The sequence below is a fragment of the Bos javanicus genome, chromosome 24 (genome assembly GCF_032452875.1).
Source record: "Bos javanicus breed banteng chromosome 24, ARS-OSU_banteng_1.0, whole genome shotgun sequence".
Classification (NCBI taxonomy): domain Eukaryota; kingdom Metazoa; phylum Chordata; class Mammalia; order Artiodactyla; family Bovidae; genus Bos; species Bos javanicus.
Window position 1 is genome coordinate 32,552,216 of NC_083891.1, and position 19,072 is coordinate 32,571,287.

Sequence of the window (19,072 nt, forward strand, 5' to 3'; positions counted from 1 at the left end):
CCAAGATAAGTTTGTTATCTAAAGAATGTTTATTTAAGATCCTATGGTGCTCCTGTTTGCTGGCAGGATATGGTAGGGAAAGTGACAGTGTTAGTTGCTCAGTTGTATCTGACTGTTTGCTTCCCCATGGACTGTAGCCCACCAGGGTCCTCTGTCCATGCAATTCTCCAGGCAAGAATACTGGAGTGGGTTGCCATTCCCTTCTCTAGGGGATCTCCCGACCCAGGGATTGAACCCAGGTCTCCTATGTTGCAGGCGGATTCACCATCTGAGCCACCAGGGAAGCCCCAGGATATGGTAAAAAGAGGTGAAAGGTTGCAATTGAGGTTAGATGACCCCTCCCAGTCATTAAATTATTCTTGGAAGTCTACATGATTGTGTCGTTCTATCAGACAGAATTAAATATCTATTCTGCAAAATATACATTAGCCATCAACACCCTAGTTCATAATGTATATGGACGTGCTCAGAAAACCTCAGTATGACAATACAGACATGTGAAAAGCAGTCTGAAGTTCTTCTGAAAAATCGTCCACAAAAGTGGTCTGAGTGGTAGCTTCCTAGCCCGGTGTGGAGGTGCTCGGTCTTGCGTCCCCATCACCTTCATTTGTCATTTGCTAATTCTGATCTGAGGCAGACTTATTAACAGTCGTCATCTCAGTGATCAGACTTATTAACAGTCGTCATCTCAGTGATCACTAGTAGACTGCAGGCTCCTCGAAGCCAAGGAAGAACGTCTGGGTAGTCTTTGTATTTCCTTCAAGGCCTAGAACAGTATATTCCACATGGTTAGATGGTCTGGGAAGACTTAGGAAATTGAACTAATGCTAATTAAATTTCATGGGTCGCTGTTGTCTGTGACTTTCTTTCCAGGAACATGTTATGTCGAGACGGAAGCATGTAGGTTTACTGTGTATTTTGGACATCAGTTTCCATTTTCTTATTCACTAGGAACTCTCCAAGATCACCATGCCAGTTATATTTAATGAGCCTTTGAGCTTCCTCCAGCGACTCACTGAATATATGGAGCATACATACCTCATCCACAAGGCCAGTTCGCTCGCTGATCCTGTGGAAAGGATGCAGGTGCGTGTCACCAAGCCCTGGGAAAGACTGACGTCTTGGAATGTCTTCTCTGCCACCTCCCCTACCTCCTTGCACCCAACCTACACGCACAGAAGTCATGTTAAGTTTAATGCGAGGTTAGGAAATGTTATTAATACATAGCATGTTTGGAGTGTCATCTGTGTTCCTTCTGCAGACCAATGAGGATTGGAAGAAGGCAGAAAGGTCCAAAACCAAACCTGAGTTTGGTGAGCTGTTTCTGAGTCATTGTTTTAGAAAGTGGCATTGTGTTGGGGGAAGACACTTCAGCCTTTCAGACTTCTCAGAGTGTTTCTAGGAAGACATGTATATACATACACATATAAACAAGTGTATTTATGCTTATGTGTTTATATAAATATGCACATACTACTATAGGTTAAAAAAGAGGACAAGAAGGAATTGTACTTCTTGATTTTTTTTTTGAAGGGAAATATTCATGTGATGTATATGGATGGACTAGACACAGGGAGAGTAGATACATTGTTCTCCTTCCAACAAAGCAATAGCATTCTAAATGGAGTCTTGTGTCCTTCCATGTATGTAAAGCAGCTTTTCCCAACCTCACTGGACTTGATACCAATTTGTTTGGTTTTATCTCTTCACCCCATCCTAAAAGGGATGTGAAAGTGTTAGTCAGGCATGTCTGACTCTTTGCAACCCAGTGGACTGTAGCCTACCAGGCTCCTCTGTCCATGGGATTTCCCAGACAAGAATACTGGAGTGGGTTGCCATTCCCTTCTCCAGGGGATCTTCTAGATCCAGGGATCAAACCTGAGTCTCCTGCATTGCAGGCAGATTCTTTACCATCTGGTGATGTACTTTTTAGAAATTGTAAAGGAATTAAAAGTAATGTCAGATTTGAGAGTCTTTTTTTAAAGTCCTTGAGAGTATTTGTAACACTGTGAGTATATTTATAAAAACCACAGTTGGGATGACTTACAGGAAGAGACTCAGAGTCATTTTCATTCTGAATATCCACATTGGCTTATTAGTTTGCTTATTAAGCCATCTTAAACATGCAACATAATTAAACTCCACAGAATCATTTTGTAAATTACTGTCTTCAGCAAAATTTCAGTTCCTGAAAGAGTGAGGAGCCAGCGAGGCTGTTTTTAACTTATGCTCACGCTCTGTCCCCCAGTGTGTGGCTGCATTTGCTGTCTCCGCTGTTGCCTCGCAGTGGGAACGCACTGGAAAGCCTTTCAACCCACTCCTGGGAGAGACTTACGAGTTAGTTCGGTAAGATCTTCCACTCTATTCCAGGAGGATAGTTGAATTTGCATGATTTATATAGCTCTTCAAGTGAAAATGGGTGTTTTTGGGGCATTTACCAACATTTTGTAAGACTGGAGAAAAGGTAACAACTTTGATGTTTGTTTCTGTGATGTTATTTTAGAGACTGTCAAAAGTATGAAAGCATATATAAAGTGGACCATTATTAAAAGTAAATACAAGAATTTCAGTATTCCTGATCTTGCAGGATTAGCTATCATCCTTTCTACTTATGTAGCCCATTAGGATAGATTTTTAAAAAATAACTGTATAAAATATATTAGCATAAACTGTGATTGTTGGCATAGAGGCAGTGAATGTGTCTAAGGGTGCAGTACTGTCTGCCTGCCGTTGCTTGCTTCTTTACACACAGTTAGAGAATTCATTTGGCTTTTGTTTTTCTGAATCTTTCTCTTGGTCCACAAGTTTTGATCTCATTTATTCCCTAGATGTTTGAAAAGGAAACAGTGTAGATTCTTAGTATAAAATGGGATGATACGTTTTAAATTTACATGGCTAGTATTGTCAGTTCATGAAAATCACTGCACTTCACGGGTATTCCTTATTTTAATGTGTTTAAGTAGCTCGATGTATAATAACATTGGTTTTAGTTGTTTGGGATGCATTTTGCAGTTTCTCATGTATTGTCCTTTTCATCAGGATGATAATAAAGAATCGTTTAGTTTGTCAAATCCATTTCCTTAATACTTTAACGTTGCTTTTTAAAAAGATTTATTTTTAATTGGAGCACAGTTGCTTTACAATGGGTTGGTTTCTGCTGTACAACGACATGACTCCGCTATAAGTATACATATATCCGCTTCCTCCTGAGCCTCCCTCTCACCCCCGCACCCCCTTCCCACCTCTCATCACGGAGCACCAAGCTGAGCCCTCTGTGCTATATAGCGGCTTCTGATGTATATTTTACACATGGTATATATATTAGCATTGCTTTCAGACTGAAATGACAATAATGTATATATTTTGTGATGAGTTTATTATAACACTACCTTTTTTTTTTTTTTTTAAATCTTAAGAGATGACCTTGGTTTCAGACTCATCTCTGAGCAGGTCAGCCATCACCCACCCATTAGTGCATTTCATGCTGAAGGATTAAACAATGATTTCATCTTTCATGGCTCAATCTATCCCAAACTGAAGTTCTGGGGGAAGAGTGTAGAAGCAGAACCCAAAGGAACCATCACGTTGGAGCTTCTTGAGTGAGTTGGAATCATACGTTTTACTCATTTCGTGTGTACCTATGCTATGCTAAGTCGCTTCAGTCGTGTCCGACCCTGTGCGACCTCATAGACGGCAGCCCACCGGGCTCCCCCGTCCTTGGGATTCTCCAGGCAAGAACACTGGAGTGGGGTGCCATTTCCTTCTCCAATGCATGAAAGTGAAAAGTGAAAGTGAAGTCACTAAGTTGTGTCGACTCATTAGTATATACACTTACACGCAGACCTGACCTTGTTGTTCAAAAGCTGGAGAAAACAAAGCTGCTTTTATAAGACACAAATTATCTACTGTCATGTAAAAGACTTTGAGAAATGTGGCAACAGCCATGGTTAATCAGCCTAGGTATGTGTAAACAGTTTAACTTAATATATGACAGTGGTTTTATGTAGATCTATTTTAAGATTAAGTGGAGTTAATCAGTCCATGACATTATCATGGTAATAATGCCTTGTTTAATCATCTTTTACAATGAACTCACTTTGAGAAATATTGAAATAACAATCACATTGGCACATCTTAGGCATTAGGTTAGTTGAAAGTTCTCTTCTTTTGCGATAGAAAAAAGATTGCCATGAAATATCTCTCCATTTATTTGTGTCATCTTCAATTTTGTTCATTACTGTCTTACCATTTTCAATATACAAGTCTTTCACATCCTTGCTTAAATTTATTTCTAGGTTTTTTCTTTTTTTTTTTTTGATGCAATTGTAAGTAAAATTGTTAATTCTGTGCTCATGGATTGAAAAAGTACTGTTAAACTTTGTCATACTATACAAAGCAGTGTACAGATTCAGTGTAGTCTCTATCAAAATTCCAATAACGTTTTTTGCACAAATTAGACAGTGCTACAGTTTGTATGGGATCACAGAAGACCCCAAATTGGCAAAGCAGTCTTGAGAAAGCAGAACAAAGCTGGAGGCATCATGCTCCCTGATTTCAAACTGTATTACAAAGCTATAGTAATTAAAATATATGATATTGGCATTAAAAGAGATATATAAATCAGTGAAACAGAGTAGAGAGCCCAAAAAATAAGTCCATGCTAGTAGGGTCAATTAAATTAAACAAAGAAGGCAAGAATATACAGTGGAATGACAGTCTTCTCAGTGGTGGTGGAGAAATTGGACAGACACATGCACAAGAGTGAAACTGGACCACTGTTTTATACTATACACAAAATTTGCTCAAGGTGGATTACAAACTTGAACATAAGACTGAAAGTCATAAAACTTCTAGAAGAAAACGTAGGTGGTAGACTCCTTGACATAGGTCTTGGCAATGATGTTTTGAATCTGACACCACAAAGAATAAAAGCAAAAATAAACAAGTGGGACTATATCAAATTAAAAAGCTTCTGCACAGTAAAGAAAACCATCAACAAAATGAAAACGCAGCCTACTGAATAGGAGAAAATACTTGCAAGTCATATAGGCTAACATCCAAAATACAAAAAGAACTCATACCACTCAAGAGCAAAAGAAAAAAAAGTAATTAAAAAATGGGCCAAAGATCTGAATGGACATTTTTTTCAAAGAAGACATACAGATGATCAACAGGAATGAAAAGATACTGTATGTCATTAATCAAGAAAATGCAAATCAAACCACAGTGAAAGGGAACCCTTGCGCATGGTTGGCAGATGTAAATTGGTTCAATCTCAATGGAAAACAATTTGGAGATTCCTCAAAAAATTAAAAGTAGAACTACCATGATCCAGCAATTGCACTTTGGAATACTTAGCCAAAGAAGACCAAAACATTATCTCAAAAAGATATCTGCACTCCCATGACATTATTATACATATTATACCTGTATAATGTGTTATATTATATTAATATATATATACACACACCTGTTCCACACAACAGCCAAGATACGGAAGTAACCCAAGTATCCATCATTAGGTGAATGGATAATGAAACTGTGGTACACACACATACACGAATATTATTCAGCCATACAAAAGAATGAAATCTTGCCACTTGCAACAACGTGGTTGGACCTCAAGGACATTATGCTGAGTGAAATAAGTCAGAGAAAGACAAATACTCTATGACCTCCTCATATGAGAAAAAGAAGGAGAAGGAGAAAAAATAATAAACAGACTTTAATCCTAGAGTGACTCAGATATTAAAATTTGTATCAAAGATTTTAAAGCTGCTGTTATACTCCATGACATAAAGATGAACACTCTTAAAATGAATAGAAAGACGTTGAAGCAAAGAAACTGAAGTATTTCTGGAAATTTTAGTACTGAAAAAATACAATAACAAATGTAATAGCTGGGATAGACTCAATAGCAGAATAAAGATGATAAAATATGTACAGGATCCACAGGCTGAAAGCTATAAAACCCTGGTTATGGGAATCAAAGACTATCTGGGTAATGGAGAGCCTACCATGCCTCACTGTACTTGGAATCCTTAATGTAATTCATATGTTTGTTCTCCTTTAATTGATCTATAAACAGTGTGTATTAACACAATCCAAATTTAAACGTCCCAGGATGAATTTTGGTAGATCAAGAGATAGTGGATCCTAAAATTTATTTGGAAAGACAAATGAAACACTGTAGCCAAAATAGTTTTGAAAAGGAAGAACAGAATGATGAACTCCTACCTCCTAATTTTAAGACTTTATAGTGAAGCTGTTGCCATCAAGACTGTTATATTGACAGAAAGACAGACATACATCAGTGGAACAGAGAATAGCATCCAAAAACTGACCCACAGAAACATGGTCCACTGATTTTTCACGAAGGTGAAAGAAAGCACTATTCAGTAATGAAGGGTGGTCCTCTCCACAAATGGTGTGAGAACAGTCCGACATGCATGTGTTAAAAAATGAACCTCAACTTACACCTCACACCCTAAGCAAAAATGATCCCAACATAGATCATAGGCTAAAATCTAATGTACAGCTTTAAGCTTTTGGAAGAAAACAGGAGAAAATGTTTATAACTTTGGGTTATGCAATGACATCTTATAATACCAAAGGATAATCTAGAAGAGACAAAATTGATAAATTAGATTTTATAAAAATCTGTTGCTCAGTGAAAAACACTCTTAAGAGAACAAAGAGAGAAGTTAGAGATGGATAAACATTATTTGTGAATCATTTATCAACAAAGGACTTGTATCTAGAATGTATAAAGCATTCTCAAAACAGTAAGAAAACAGACAACCCAGTAAGAAACTGGACAAAAGATGTGAACAGATACTTTACCAAAGAGATATATGAATGACAAATGAGCACACAAAAACACGCTCAACAGCCTTGGTCATTAGAGAAATGCAAAATTAAAATCATAGTGCGATCCCACTACACACCTATTAGAATGTCTAAAATCAGAATCTTTTAGAGCTGACAGTATCAAGTGCTGACTAGGATGCAGGGCACCCAGAATCTCATGTAATACTGGGGTATCTGGTAAAAGAGTAGAGCCACTCTGGAGAATAGTCTGGCTGTTTCTTACAGAGTTGACCTTGTGTTAACCAGATGATTCAGCAGTCCACTCATAGGCATTTACTCTGGAGAAATAGAGAGGTGTATTTTCACAAAGACCCGTGTGCAGGTGTTTATAGGAGTGTTACTTATAATCACCAAGAACTGAAAGCAACCCAGCATGCTTCAGTGAGTAAATGGTTAAACTGTGATACATTCATATAGTAGAATACTACTCAGAAATAAGGACAAATTATTGATACATAGAATTTGAAATGCATTATACAAATGAAACTAATCTCAAAGGTAACATGGTGTATTATCCCATTTATGTGACACTCTGGAAAAGGCAAAACTATTGCAATGGAGAACAGATGAGTTGTTTAGGAATTCCAGGTGGGGGAAGGTTTGACCATAGAGGGTCAGCATGAGCGAATTTGTGGAGGGTGTGATGGAATTTGTGGTTGTGGTACTAGTTACAGTGATCTACACATGCACTGAAGCTCACAGAAGTGAATTTTACTGCTTGTGAATTAAAAATACATTTAAGCATAAGTGTACGAAGATGTAAAATGAATGTTTTCAAAAGCAAAGATTGTGTAAAATTGGAACTTACTCACATACACAAGTTTTTCCCTTTGGCAAGGTGGAAAGTACCAAATAGACCATTTTTCTTTTCTACCTCTAACTTAATTTATTATGTTTTCACCAAACTTTTGAAGGCTTAAGATGATTGTATACATAGTTTAATTTGGAGTTTGGTAGAAGCATAGTTTTGTTTTTAAGTTTTTGCATCCTTTTAAGAAACAATAAGAATTAACCAGATGATACCTGTTTTACTGGGATTAACATCAGTTTTTATAGTCTTAGAGTTGAGTGCTCTCCAGCAGTCTGATAGGTTATCCTGAGTCACGGCATTTGAGGCAGATGTGCTTTTTAAACAGAGTAACACTTCTCACTTCTTTGTCTGGGCTTTGGCTTTCTTTTTGTTTCCTAGACACAATGAAGCATATACGTGGACGAATCCTACGTGCTGTGTGCACAACATCATCGTGGGAAAGCTCTGGATTGAGCAGTACGGCAACGTGGAGATCACAAACCACAAGTGAGCCGGTCCATCGTCCCCGCCCCTTCATTTGCATCAGAGGGGTCTGGTAGTCTTTCTGTAAAAGTTCTAGTAGAGGACATCCCTGGCAGCCCAGTGGTTAAGACTTCACACTTCCCATGCAGGGGGCCTGGGTTTGATCCCTGGTCTGGGATTGTAGATCCCACATGCCATGTGGTGAGGCCAAAAAAAAAAGTGCATTGCATTGCAAGGAGTTTCCTGGCAGTCCAGTGGTTAAGACTCCACACTTGCACTGTGGAAGGCCTGGGTTCAATCCCTGATTGGGCAACTTGGATTCCACAAGCTATGCAGCTCGGCCAAGAATATATGTATAAAGCATTTTTAAAAGTTCTGTATATATGGGTAAATTTAAAAAAAATCCTAGTAGAGTCTAATGACAACTTAAGAACTGGGCAGTGTAACTCTGTGGTAAACTGAAGCCAGTCCATTTAATGAACAGAATTTAGTAGCTGTGGCTCCCAGGCTAAGTTGCCCCATGGCACGTGGAATATTCAGGACCAGGGATCAAACCCATGTCCCCTGCCTTGGGTTCTGAACCACTGGACCGCCAGGGAAGTCCTTAATGAATAGAGTTTATATTTTTAAGTCTCTAGTTATGGAAGACTGGTGAACTCAGAGCTTCGGCAGCCTCAGGGAATCTTCGTTCCTGCCTCCCTCAGCTCATCATGCTGACACGTTTAGCTTGTATTGTTCACACGGGGGCAGGCGACAGGAGGGACAGGAGAGTTGGAAAGACGTGGATTCAAATCCTACTGTGAGCCTAGGCCCGTATCCTAGTCAGCTCGGGCTGTGGTGACAGAACATGGTGGGCCAGGTAGCTTCAAGGGCAGACGTTTATTTCTCATGCTTCTGGAGACTTGAGGCCCAGGTCAGGGTGCTGGCAGACACAGTGCTGGGTGAAGGCCCTCTTTCTGGTTTGAAGTTGGCTATCTTCTCAAATCTTCGCCTGGCAGAGTGAGGGATCATCTCCCCAGAGTTTCTTATTCAAAGAGCATACATCCATTCAGTTCTACCCTTAGGACCGGATTACCCGCCTTACATGGGTGACAAGGCTTCACCATATGAATTGGGACGGGGGATAGGCAGACATTCATTCCATAGCAGCAGCTCACTTATTTTTTATGAACCTTGCTTTTTCTTTGTGGTGGGTTCAGTACTGATTATGGATTAATTGTGATACTCTCTGTGTGGAGCCTGGTGTGAGTTAGGAAATCAGTAAACAGCAGGTGCTGCCAGAGGGTCACTGTTCTTTGCTGCTGCTTCTGTGTTGAACAATAACCCAAGCTCACTGTCTCCTTTACAGGACTGGGGACAAATGTGTGTTGAATTTTAAGCCGTGCGGCCTTTTTGGTAAAGAATTACACAAAGTTGAAGGCTACATTCAAGATAAAAGGTAAAGTTCCATTTTAAATGTTGACTAGTATAGGTGTTGTTCACTAAGTAAAGTGTTGTTATTAAAATCTGCCAACACCGGAATTCCCTGGTGGTCCAATTGTTAATACTGCATGCTCCCACTGAAGGGGGCACAGGTTTGATCCTTGGTTGGGAAACTTAAGATCCCACATGTTGCGTGGTTCGGCCAAAAAATTTTAAAAAAGGAAGAAAAAGAAAATCTGCTGTTACCTCAGTTCAGTCGCTCAGTCGTGTCTGCCTCTTTGTGACCCCATGGGCTGCAGCACACCAGGCTTCCCTGTTCATCACCAACTCCTGGAGCTTGCTCAAACTTACAAGTCAGTGATGCCATCCAACCGTCTCATCCTCTGTCATCCCCTTCTCCTCTTGCCTTCGATCTTTCCCAGCATCAGGGTCTTTTCCAGTGAGTCAGTTCTTTGCATCAGATGGCCAAAGTATTGGAGCTTCAGCTTCAGTCCTTCCAGTGAATATTCAGGACTGATTTCCTTTAGGATTGACTGGTTTGATCTCCTTGCAGTTGAGGGGACTCTCAGGAATCTTCTCCATCAGTTGGGAGAAGCATCAGTTCTTAAAAAGCATCAGTTCTTCGGTGCTCAGCTTACTTTGTAGTCCAGCTCTCACATCCATACATGACTACTGGAAAAACCTTAGGTTTGACTAGACAGAACTTTGTCAGCAAAGTAATGTCTCTGCTTTTTAACATGCTGTCTAGGTTTCCTGCTGTTATCTAGGAAACAGCATTTCAGTAAATTGAGAAATTCTTCTGCAAGAAATATCTATTTCTTTAAAGAATCTGATTCGTAAGCATCTTTATTTATGAAAAGAGGAGCTTCCTTGATGGCTCAGACTGTAAAGAATGTTCCTGCAATGTAGAAGACTCAGATTCTATCCTTGGGTGTGGAAGATCCCCTGGAGAAGGGCATAGCTACCCACTCCACTCTTGCCTGGAGAATTCCATGGAGCCTGGTGGGCTACAGTCCATGGGATCACAAAGAGCTGGACATGACCGAGCAACCAATACTTTCAGTTTATGATAATATTCAATTACCCTGAGACACGGGTTTAATTGTTGGCTCAACATCGATTTCTCCTGACAGCAAAAAGAAGCTCCGTGCCCTCTACGGGAAATGGACAGAATGTTTGTACAGTGTTGACCCAGCCACGTTTGATGCTTACAAAAAAAATGATAAGAAAAATACTGAAGAGAAGAAAAACAGCAAACAGGTAAACAATCCCAGAAGATGGTATCGAAGGGATCCCTGGATGGTGGCCTGATAGTAGGTCACAGCGTTACCTTTTACACTTGGAGCTGTGCATGTGATGTTTCTCCTTGACCTTTTTGTTGTTGTTGTTACTGTTTTTGACAGCAAAAACATTTTGTATTGGGTAAAGCCAATTGGAGACCCCAGTTGGATTCCTGGGTCGGGAAAATCTGCTGGAGAAGGGATAGGTTACCCACTCCAGTATTCTTGGACTTCCCTGTGGCTCAGACAGTAAAGAATTCGCCTGCAATGTGGGAGATCTGGGTTCGATCCCTGGGTTGGGAAGACCCTCTGGAGAAGGGAACAGCTACCCACTCCAGTATTCTGGCCTGGAGAATCCCTGTGGACAGAGGATCCTGGCAGGCTACAGTCCATGGGGTCGCAAAGAGTCAGACATGACTGAGTGACTTTCATATAGCCGATTAACAATGGTGTGACAGTCTCAGGTGATCAGCAAAGGGATTCATCCATACATATACATGTATCTGTTCTCCCCTAAACCCCTCTCCCATCAAGGCTGGCACATAACATTGAGCAGAGTTCCATGTGCTATACAGTAATGAACAGATGATTGGACTTGCTACTGATTCTTGGGATACTCTCCCGTGGAGTATGGGTGTGTGCTGTGCAGTTACACACACAGTGTTGAATTCACATCGCTTTGGAAAGTTGGAGTTCATCTTAGTGAGACAAATATTCTTACCCTCCTTTCTGTTTATGTGCGTTAGCAGTTGAGCGCTTCTGAATATTTGAAATTACACGCAGAACAATCACGTGGGTTTTCATGCAGACAGCAGTGTCATTGCCCTCCTCTGTATCCGAGATCCCGGGAGCTGAGAACATTGCAGTTAAGGGAATCGTTGCTGGACGGCCATCCTCCTCTTATGCAGCTTCCTCCTAACGGGACAGTTCAACCTTAGACTCTCCCCTTGTGAGGCCACAGCTTCTTGTCGCAGGACCCTGGGAGGCTGGACTGCTCAGTGGAGTCTGAGCTAGAGAGAGGTTGCACCTGTGTGCACAGGAAGCATTGGAGGACTGATTATTTTCCAGTAACGGGCATCAGGGATCAGAACACGAGCTCTGCTTGGAATTCTGCCTCCTCCGCTTCTGAGTGGTTTGATCTTAGGCAGATCCCTACCCTCTCTGCCTCAGCGCCTCATCTGTAAAATGGAGACAGTAATAGCACCCTCATGTCAGAGCAGTTGACAGAGGTCAGGGGCCCCGGGTGAAGACAGCTCAGGTCCCGTCCTCTTTGAGCATCACAGTCTGGCTCTCTGCTCCCGGCTCCCCTTGCCCTGCTGTGTTGCTTGCAAGAGGCAGAGCCTCGCTCTCCCCTTACAGAAGTGGGGTTCAGTACAGCAGAAGGCATTGGGGAAATTCCAGAAAATCTCCCTCATGTCCCATAAAGCCCCGGTCAATCTTTGTAGACAGAAGGGCCTCGCCCCTTGGAGAGGGCACCCTCACGCTCTCCCTGTGTCTAATCTCGCCTCCCAGGGCCTCGGCCACTGTGGGTTTCTGATGCTCCTGAGGATATTCAGATGCCAGGCGAAGCTCGTCACCAGTGTTGTCCCCTCCTGGTTGCTGTTTGTAAAATTCCATGTCTCAGCCAGTAGTTCTAGATTTGGTAACAATGACATTGGGAATATGACTTCACTTTCCAGAGGCTTAAATTCTTTATATATAAAACTTTATGGGCCAGTTACGTAAGGACTAAATATACAGAGAGCTGCTGGCATAGCTCTGCTGGGGAAGGGGAGGGAGCAGGCAGCTAGTGGAAATGCTGCTTTCTTTTTTAGCTTAACATCTTTTGATTGAATACTTTCAGGATCCCTGCTGGTTTGGGTCATTGATAAATTTAGTTAAATGCTCCAAGAATTTAACCTTTCCTTGCCCTAATAGTGTTCCACGAACTACTTAAATGAGTTATTTTGGATTTTAAAAAAAGCTTTAAAAATATTAAAACACGACAGTCAAGGCGTGATGATGACAGTGGTGCTGGTAAGGCCTTACGTGCTCATAGCCCCTAAAAGTGACACAACACAGGCTCACAGGCTCACAGCATGGACTCGGTCGCTCGACCCACATTTATTGGCTTCCTGGCCTGGATTGAAAGGTGAGGACACGAGAATGAGAAAGATACAGTGCCCTGGCACTCACGGGTTACGTTCTAATGCCACACAGTGAGAACTGCTGATTTTACAATTTGTTGCTGCTGTCGGTCAGTCACTAACTCATGTTCGACTCTCTGCGACCCCATGGACTGTAGCATGCCAGGCTTCCCTGTCCTTCAGTAACTCCTGGAGTTTGCTCAAACTCATGTCCATGGAGTCGGTGATGCCATCCAACCGTCTAATCCTCTGCCGCCCCCCGGCCCCCTTCTCCTCTTGCCCTCAGTTTTTCCTAGCGTCAGGGTCTTTTCTGGTGAGTCAGCATTTTGCATCAGGTGGTCAAAGTATTGGAGCTTCAACTTCAGCATCAGTCCTTCCAGTCAATATTCACGGTTGTAAGTACTATCTTTTTAAACGTTTCAGTTTTGTTCCTCTGTTGGTTCTTCCAGATGAGCGCTTCTGAGGAGTCGGATGAAATGCCAATGCCGGATTCCGAGAGCGTGTTCGTCATCCCCGGGAGCGTTCTCCTGTGGCGAATAGCCCCACGGCCTCCAAATTCAGCCCAGGTAAGGCCTCCTGTTTACTTGGATCTGATGGCGCTCTTTCCCTGGCCTGGTCAGAACCAGGAGGAGGGCGGGGGTGAGAGGCGGGTCATCGAATTGCTCCTCAGTCATCCCTCTGTGGTTCCCCCCCAGGACTTGGCATTGCTGCCTCCCAGGCCTCCTGGTGTCTGGCCGAGATGCCTTGGGGTGGGCCTTTGGGGGGCTTCCTCCATACATACGGGTGTGGGCCTTTGAGGGGTTTCCTCTACACTTACTGAGGAGTAAGATCGACTCTCTTTAAGTGCGTAGTGACGCAGCCAGATCCAAGTGAGACTTTTCATGTGGAATGGAGACTGTTGGTTTTGCTTGTAGTTCTCCCTGGAGCTGATGGTGGTGAATGTCACCTGGGGGGTTTGCTTGAGACAGACTCCCACAGCTGGCACAGACCCGGGTGAAAACATGGAGATGTGTGGGCGCAGAGAGGCCGGCCATCATCACCCTAGAGCAGAGTGGGGGATCCCTGTCAAATCTTCTAGTGTCAGGGTTTCATTCTGCATTAACCTCCAGTACATGTTAATTTGAACATTTTCTTCTTTTTAGATGTACAATTTTACTAGCTTTGCAATGGTTTTGAATGAAGTAGACAAGGAGATGGAGAGCGTGATTCCTAAGACAGACTGCAGGCTGCGGCCTGACATCAGAGCCATGGAGAACGGGGAGATAGGTAACGTGCCTGGCGGCTCCAGGGAAGGTGGATTTCTTTGAGGAGGATGGTTTGCCTTACTCCCAGTCACTGTCTGCGTTTTAGTCTGTTAGGGCTGAACGTTTTATACGTTCGCACAAGCATCTTACATATTAGCATTTTAGGTGTTAGCACAAGCCATCCCTGGTGGCTCAGATGATAAAAAATTTGCCTGCCAATGCAAGAGACCTGGGTTCGATCTTTGGGTCAGGAAGATCCCCTGGAGAAGGGAATGGCAACCCACTCCAGTATTCTTGCCTGGAGAATCCCATGGACAGAGGAGACTAGCGGGCTATAGTCCTTGGAGTCATAAAGAATCGGACACGACTGAGCAACCTGTACTTTTCCCAGGTGATGCTAGTGGTAAAGAGCCTGCTGCCAGTGCAGGAAACACAGGAGACTGGGTTTGATCCTGGGTCAGGAAGATCCATCCCCTGGAGGAGGGCATAGCAACCCACTCCAGTATTCTCGCCTGGAGAACCCCATGGACAGAGGAGCCTGGCGGGCTACAGTCCATAGGGTTGCACAGAGCCAGGCGTGACTGATGGGACTAAGCACATGTTTGCTTATTTGCCAGACCTCAGTTGCAGCACGTGGAATCTTTTAGTTGCAGCATATGGGATCTAGTTCCCAGACCAGGGATTGAACCTGGGCCTCCTGCCTTGCAAGTGCAGAGCCTCTGGACCCTCAGGGAAGCATTTTAACATGACTTCTGAGGCCTTCAGAATAAGCAGGCTCCTTGGGTAAACACAGGCTGTGGAAGGAGGTGAGAGGTCCCGGATGCCAGTGTCACCTCTCAGCGGCCTGGGGCTGTGTTCAGTTTTGACATGCCGTGACTGTGGTGCTTGTGTTCTGATAAAGGACGGCGGTGCTAACACCTGCCTCCATGGAGTGAGTGTGCAGGGGCTGTCCCGGGTGGCCTCTGCTTGTACAATAACCGTTTTTTCACTGCTACGCTGATTCTAGATCAAGCTAGTGAAGAAAAAAAGCGACTCGAGGAGAAACAGAGAGCGGCCCGCAAGAACAGGTCCAAGTCGGAGGAGGACTGGAAGACGAGGTGCGCTGAGGGGCTGGGGTGTGTGGATGGAGGTGGGGTGCTGGCAGATGTGTGGACTACAGAGCGGGGCTCACCGCACCCTGCGAGTTGTCCCCAGGCCTGAGAGAAAAGTACTTTCCTTTGACCAAGTTCAAGCTGAAAGGGCTGCATGTGTGCAAAGCAAATGGACTATTTGGAAATTAAGGTTAAAATATTTCTATACAGTTCACACAGGTCGATGTCAGTTAAGCAAACTCTCTTCCTTATCCAGCTAAAACACTTGTCCCTTCTGTAAGAGGGAAAGTAGAGTTACAGATTTTGGTATGAAATAGGTTCAGAGTTGTTTGTTTGGGTGAATTATAGGAGCTTTGCTTATACATATATCATGGATCAAGGATATTTAGACAGTGCCTTTACTCTTCCAAATACACAGCACACATCATGGAAATACAGTGTGTTAAAGTGACATCTTGGATTCCATTAAGAAACAGAAACTGGGCAGTAAAATGTGCGAGTTTTGAAAATTTTTCAAAAGAATCAGGAGTTTCTTAGTCACTTGGGTTGAGTAATAGAATCTCTTGTAAAGAGGAATAGAACGAAAACATTTTTTCCACTTATATAATAGAAACCATTGTCCCATTACTCCAAGTTGTTAAGTAAATTTCAGAGCCAGCGTGGGCATAATTTCACAACCAGTTTAGTAGATATTACTTGGTAGCCCCTTTGGCGCCTTATACCTTTATTAGAACTAGGAATGATCTTAGGTATCATCAAGTCCAACAGTTTTGGGATTTTTTTGTTAGCATCAAAATCTTTCTTGCCAATGAACATACGAAGGATTTGCAAATACAGAGCACATGGCCACAGAGCTGCGGGGGTAGGATGAGGGCTGAGCATCGAGGTTCACCTTCTCCCACCCACGCACATGCAGGATCCGGGGAACCTCTGGAAAGCCATTAGTCTAGAAATCCCCTTGTACGTGAAGAAACAAATGCTGGTTGTATTTCATTTGAGAGAGTTGCTCAAGGGTAAGTACACCCCGCAGACCATGATTAGAAAGAGCCACAAAAACCAAAACCACACTGCTTTACTGCAATCCCTTCTGAAAAGACTTGATACATTTTTATCATTATTTTTAGTCTCTCTTGCAGAAAGCCCACTTTGTGCTGTATTTCTAATTAACTCCTTTATTTTTCTGACCCCATTTTCAAGTGTGCAAAGTAAGCGAAAGTCCAATAAGCATGTTTACTGTTGGGTGAAGTCTTACTTTCAGAAAGCAACGAGCTTTGCACAGCTCTGTGGTGGCCTGGAAATAAAACTGGAAGCTAGGTTTGTGAGCTCCAGTTTGGAGCCTTACACATGCTTGCTTCCACCGCTGTCTCTTAGCATCCAGAGTTCTTATATGGATATACAGACCTTAAAAACGATGCTGCTGACCCTTGGTCAAAAGAATACGTGCTTGGAGCCCTTTCCCATTAGGGGTGAGAGGTGGTGTTTGCTGACTGGGTCTTCTGGCTGATAATGTGCTTTTGAGCAGCTGGGTTCAGTTTGTGTCAGGGAAGAGGTTGTACAACTTATAAGGGGATGTGTTTTGCAGGGGGGAGTTGAAACCAGTCCTTGGAAACCACACCCAGGAACTTATAACCTGTCCCAAACTCATCCACACTAAAAGCTGGCTTTCATGTTGATACCAGTTTCAGTCATTTGAAAAAAGTTCAGGCTCTAGGATTTTTCAGGCTTTAAACTGCAGTTCATACACATGAAAATGGCTGCTTGTGAGCCTGCCCTGTTTTCCAAGAGAAGCCCAGAGACCTTAGCAAGTGGGGTTATGTGGAGAGGAAGTGGTGGGACTGGTGAGAGACACGGCTTTGAAGAGAAGGTGGGTGATGACGCCACAAAAGGTGGTGAAGTCATCTCTTCCCCCAGTAAGAGCATCATGCAGAATTAATAGCGTTCTAGAATGTTATATTACTGATTACATTATAGAATGTTGTATTACTGACATGAGGCTTCCCTTGTAGCTCAGTTGGTAAAGAATCTGCCTGCAGGAGATTCGGAGACCCGGGTTCAATCCCTGGGTTAGGAAGATCCCCTGGAGAAGGAAATGGCAACCCACTCCAGTATCCTTGCCTGGAAAATCTCATGGACAGAGAGGCCTGGAGGGCTGCAGTCCATGGGGTCGCAAAGAGTCGGGCACGACTGAGTGACTAACACTTAACACTTATGTTACTGATTACATTATAGAATGTTGTATTATTGACATGGGGCTTCCCTGGTGGCTCAGATGGTAAAGAATCTGCCTGTAATTCAGGAGACCCAAGTTTGATCCCTGGGTCAGGAAGACACCCAGAAGAAGGGAATGGCAACCCATTCCAGTATTCTTGCCTGGAGAATTCCATGGACAGAGGAGCCTGGCAGGCTGCAGGCCATGGAATCACAAAGAGTTGGACACGACTGAGCGACTTACACACACACACGTCAGTCATTGACTAACACACATTACTGACATAGACTCATGGATTCTTAGAAACATTGACTAAAAGGCAACAAAGACATCTCCCCATCCCCTCTTCTTTTGCCCATGCTTGCCTCAAGTGTTTGACTTTGGAAAGACAGCATAGACTTTTGTGTTTGTGGAGGGGATACGCTGATAGCAGCAGAGGTTTCCAGACCTGAGTGCTGGAAATGAGAAGACCAGACATTGAGGGAAACTCTAGTCCTTAGTATCAGATCCTCAAACCTGATTGTCTTCTGTGCTGTGTTCCAGTTCTCCCCAAGAACAAGTGCTCCCCATAGGGAGGCCCTGCAGACATGGCCTTCAGTGGCTTATGTGTAAACCCAAAAAAGTCCTTTGCTATTGAATGAATCTCCTGTTCTGTGAGGTCTCTGCACTTGACTTGCCCGTTGTCCACTTTGTATAGAGGAAGTCCTGTGGTGCAGGCCTGAGGCTTGGTTAATTTTTAGAGTCATTTTTGATGACCTTGATTTTGATTTGATCGATTTTCTGAAGTGCTTGGATTTTGTTAAACCTGATTACAAAAGTGCTTTTATTGCTTGGACTTTTGAGACCAAAAGGAGTGAAATTGTATGCTTCATTTAGGCAAAAATTCTGTGACTTTGATCAAAGAAAAATCCTTAAAGTATTTCCAGCATGGTTACCAAAGTCTTGAGAAACACATATCTTGGTAAATATTTGATATTGATATTTGACTTTTAAATTTTTTAATTAGGGAAAAGTCCCCAAAGCTAAATAACTTCTGTAATAATTTAGAAATTTGGGCCTAGTGGGCATTTACTTTCTCAGCCTTCAAGGAATTAACCTAATCTAAAGCATGTTTTCTGTCTTAGGGCTTTTAATGTTGCTGCAGTGGTTAACAGGGACCACTTGGGATTTATCTAACCTCACTCTAATTGTTAAATATTTTTGAGGCAATTTATTTGGAAAGAATGACAGACATGAAACTATTTTTATAAATATTACTCTGAAAAACTGAATCTTACTAGAAAATGTTATACAAATTCATATTTGAACCTTTTGAAGAAGTAATTTTGCATTTCCATTACCTCAAGAAAGCTGGGAATATTTAGGAAATGGGTGAATTGTTTTTTAAAGGGCAAGAAAATTAGGGCAGCTCTTTCTAGAGTTTGATCAGATGGGTAAGAATGTTAGAAGCTAGATGCAGCCTATAAATCTACATTAGTGTGGAGAAGAGACCCAGGAAGATGTGGGCCAGATTAATTTCAGTGGATTATGTGTAACATAGGATATTTGGAAAATGAT

The 19,072-nt window shown here is 42.6% G+C and overlaps 1 protein-coding gene across 14 annotated transcripts in view; it reads left to right on the forward strand.

Moving 5' to 3' along the window:
• Positions 1 to 19,072, forward strand: part of OSBPL1A (oxysterol binding protein like 1A) — a 252,855-nt gene that overhangs the window by 206,254 nt on the left and 27,529 nt on the right. For all 14 annotated transcript variants that reach the window (XM_061399735.1, XM_061399734.1, XM_061399731.1 and 11 more), the window contains 9 exons: positions 952 to 1,086; positions 2,249 to 2,346; positions 3,417 to 3,599; positions 8,060 to 8,167; positions 9,492 to 9,581; positions 10,699 to 10,825; positions 13,421 to 13,537; positions 14,114 to 14,237; positions 15,222 to 15,312. In XM_061399735.1, the coding sequence (XP_061255719.1) occupies positions 952 to 1,086; positions 2,249 to 2,346; positions 3,417 to 3,599; positions 8,060 to 8,167; positions 9,492 to 9,581; positions 10,699 to 10,825; positions 13,421 to 13,537; positions 14,114 to 14,237; positions 15,222 to 15,312 (1,073 nt within the window). The remainder of the gene's footprint in view (positions 1 to 951; positions 1,087 to 2,248; positions 2,347 to 3,416; positions 3,600 to 8,059; positions 8,168 to 9,491; positions 9,582 to 10,698; positions 10,826 to 13,420; positions 13,538 to 14,113; positions 14,238 to 15,221; positions 15,313 to 19,072) is intronic.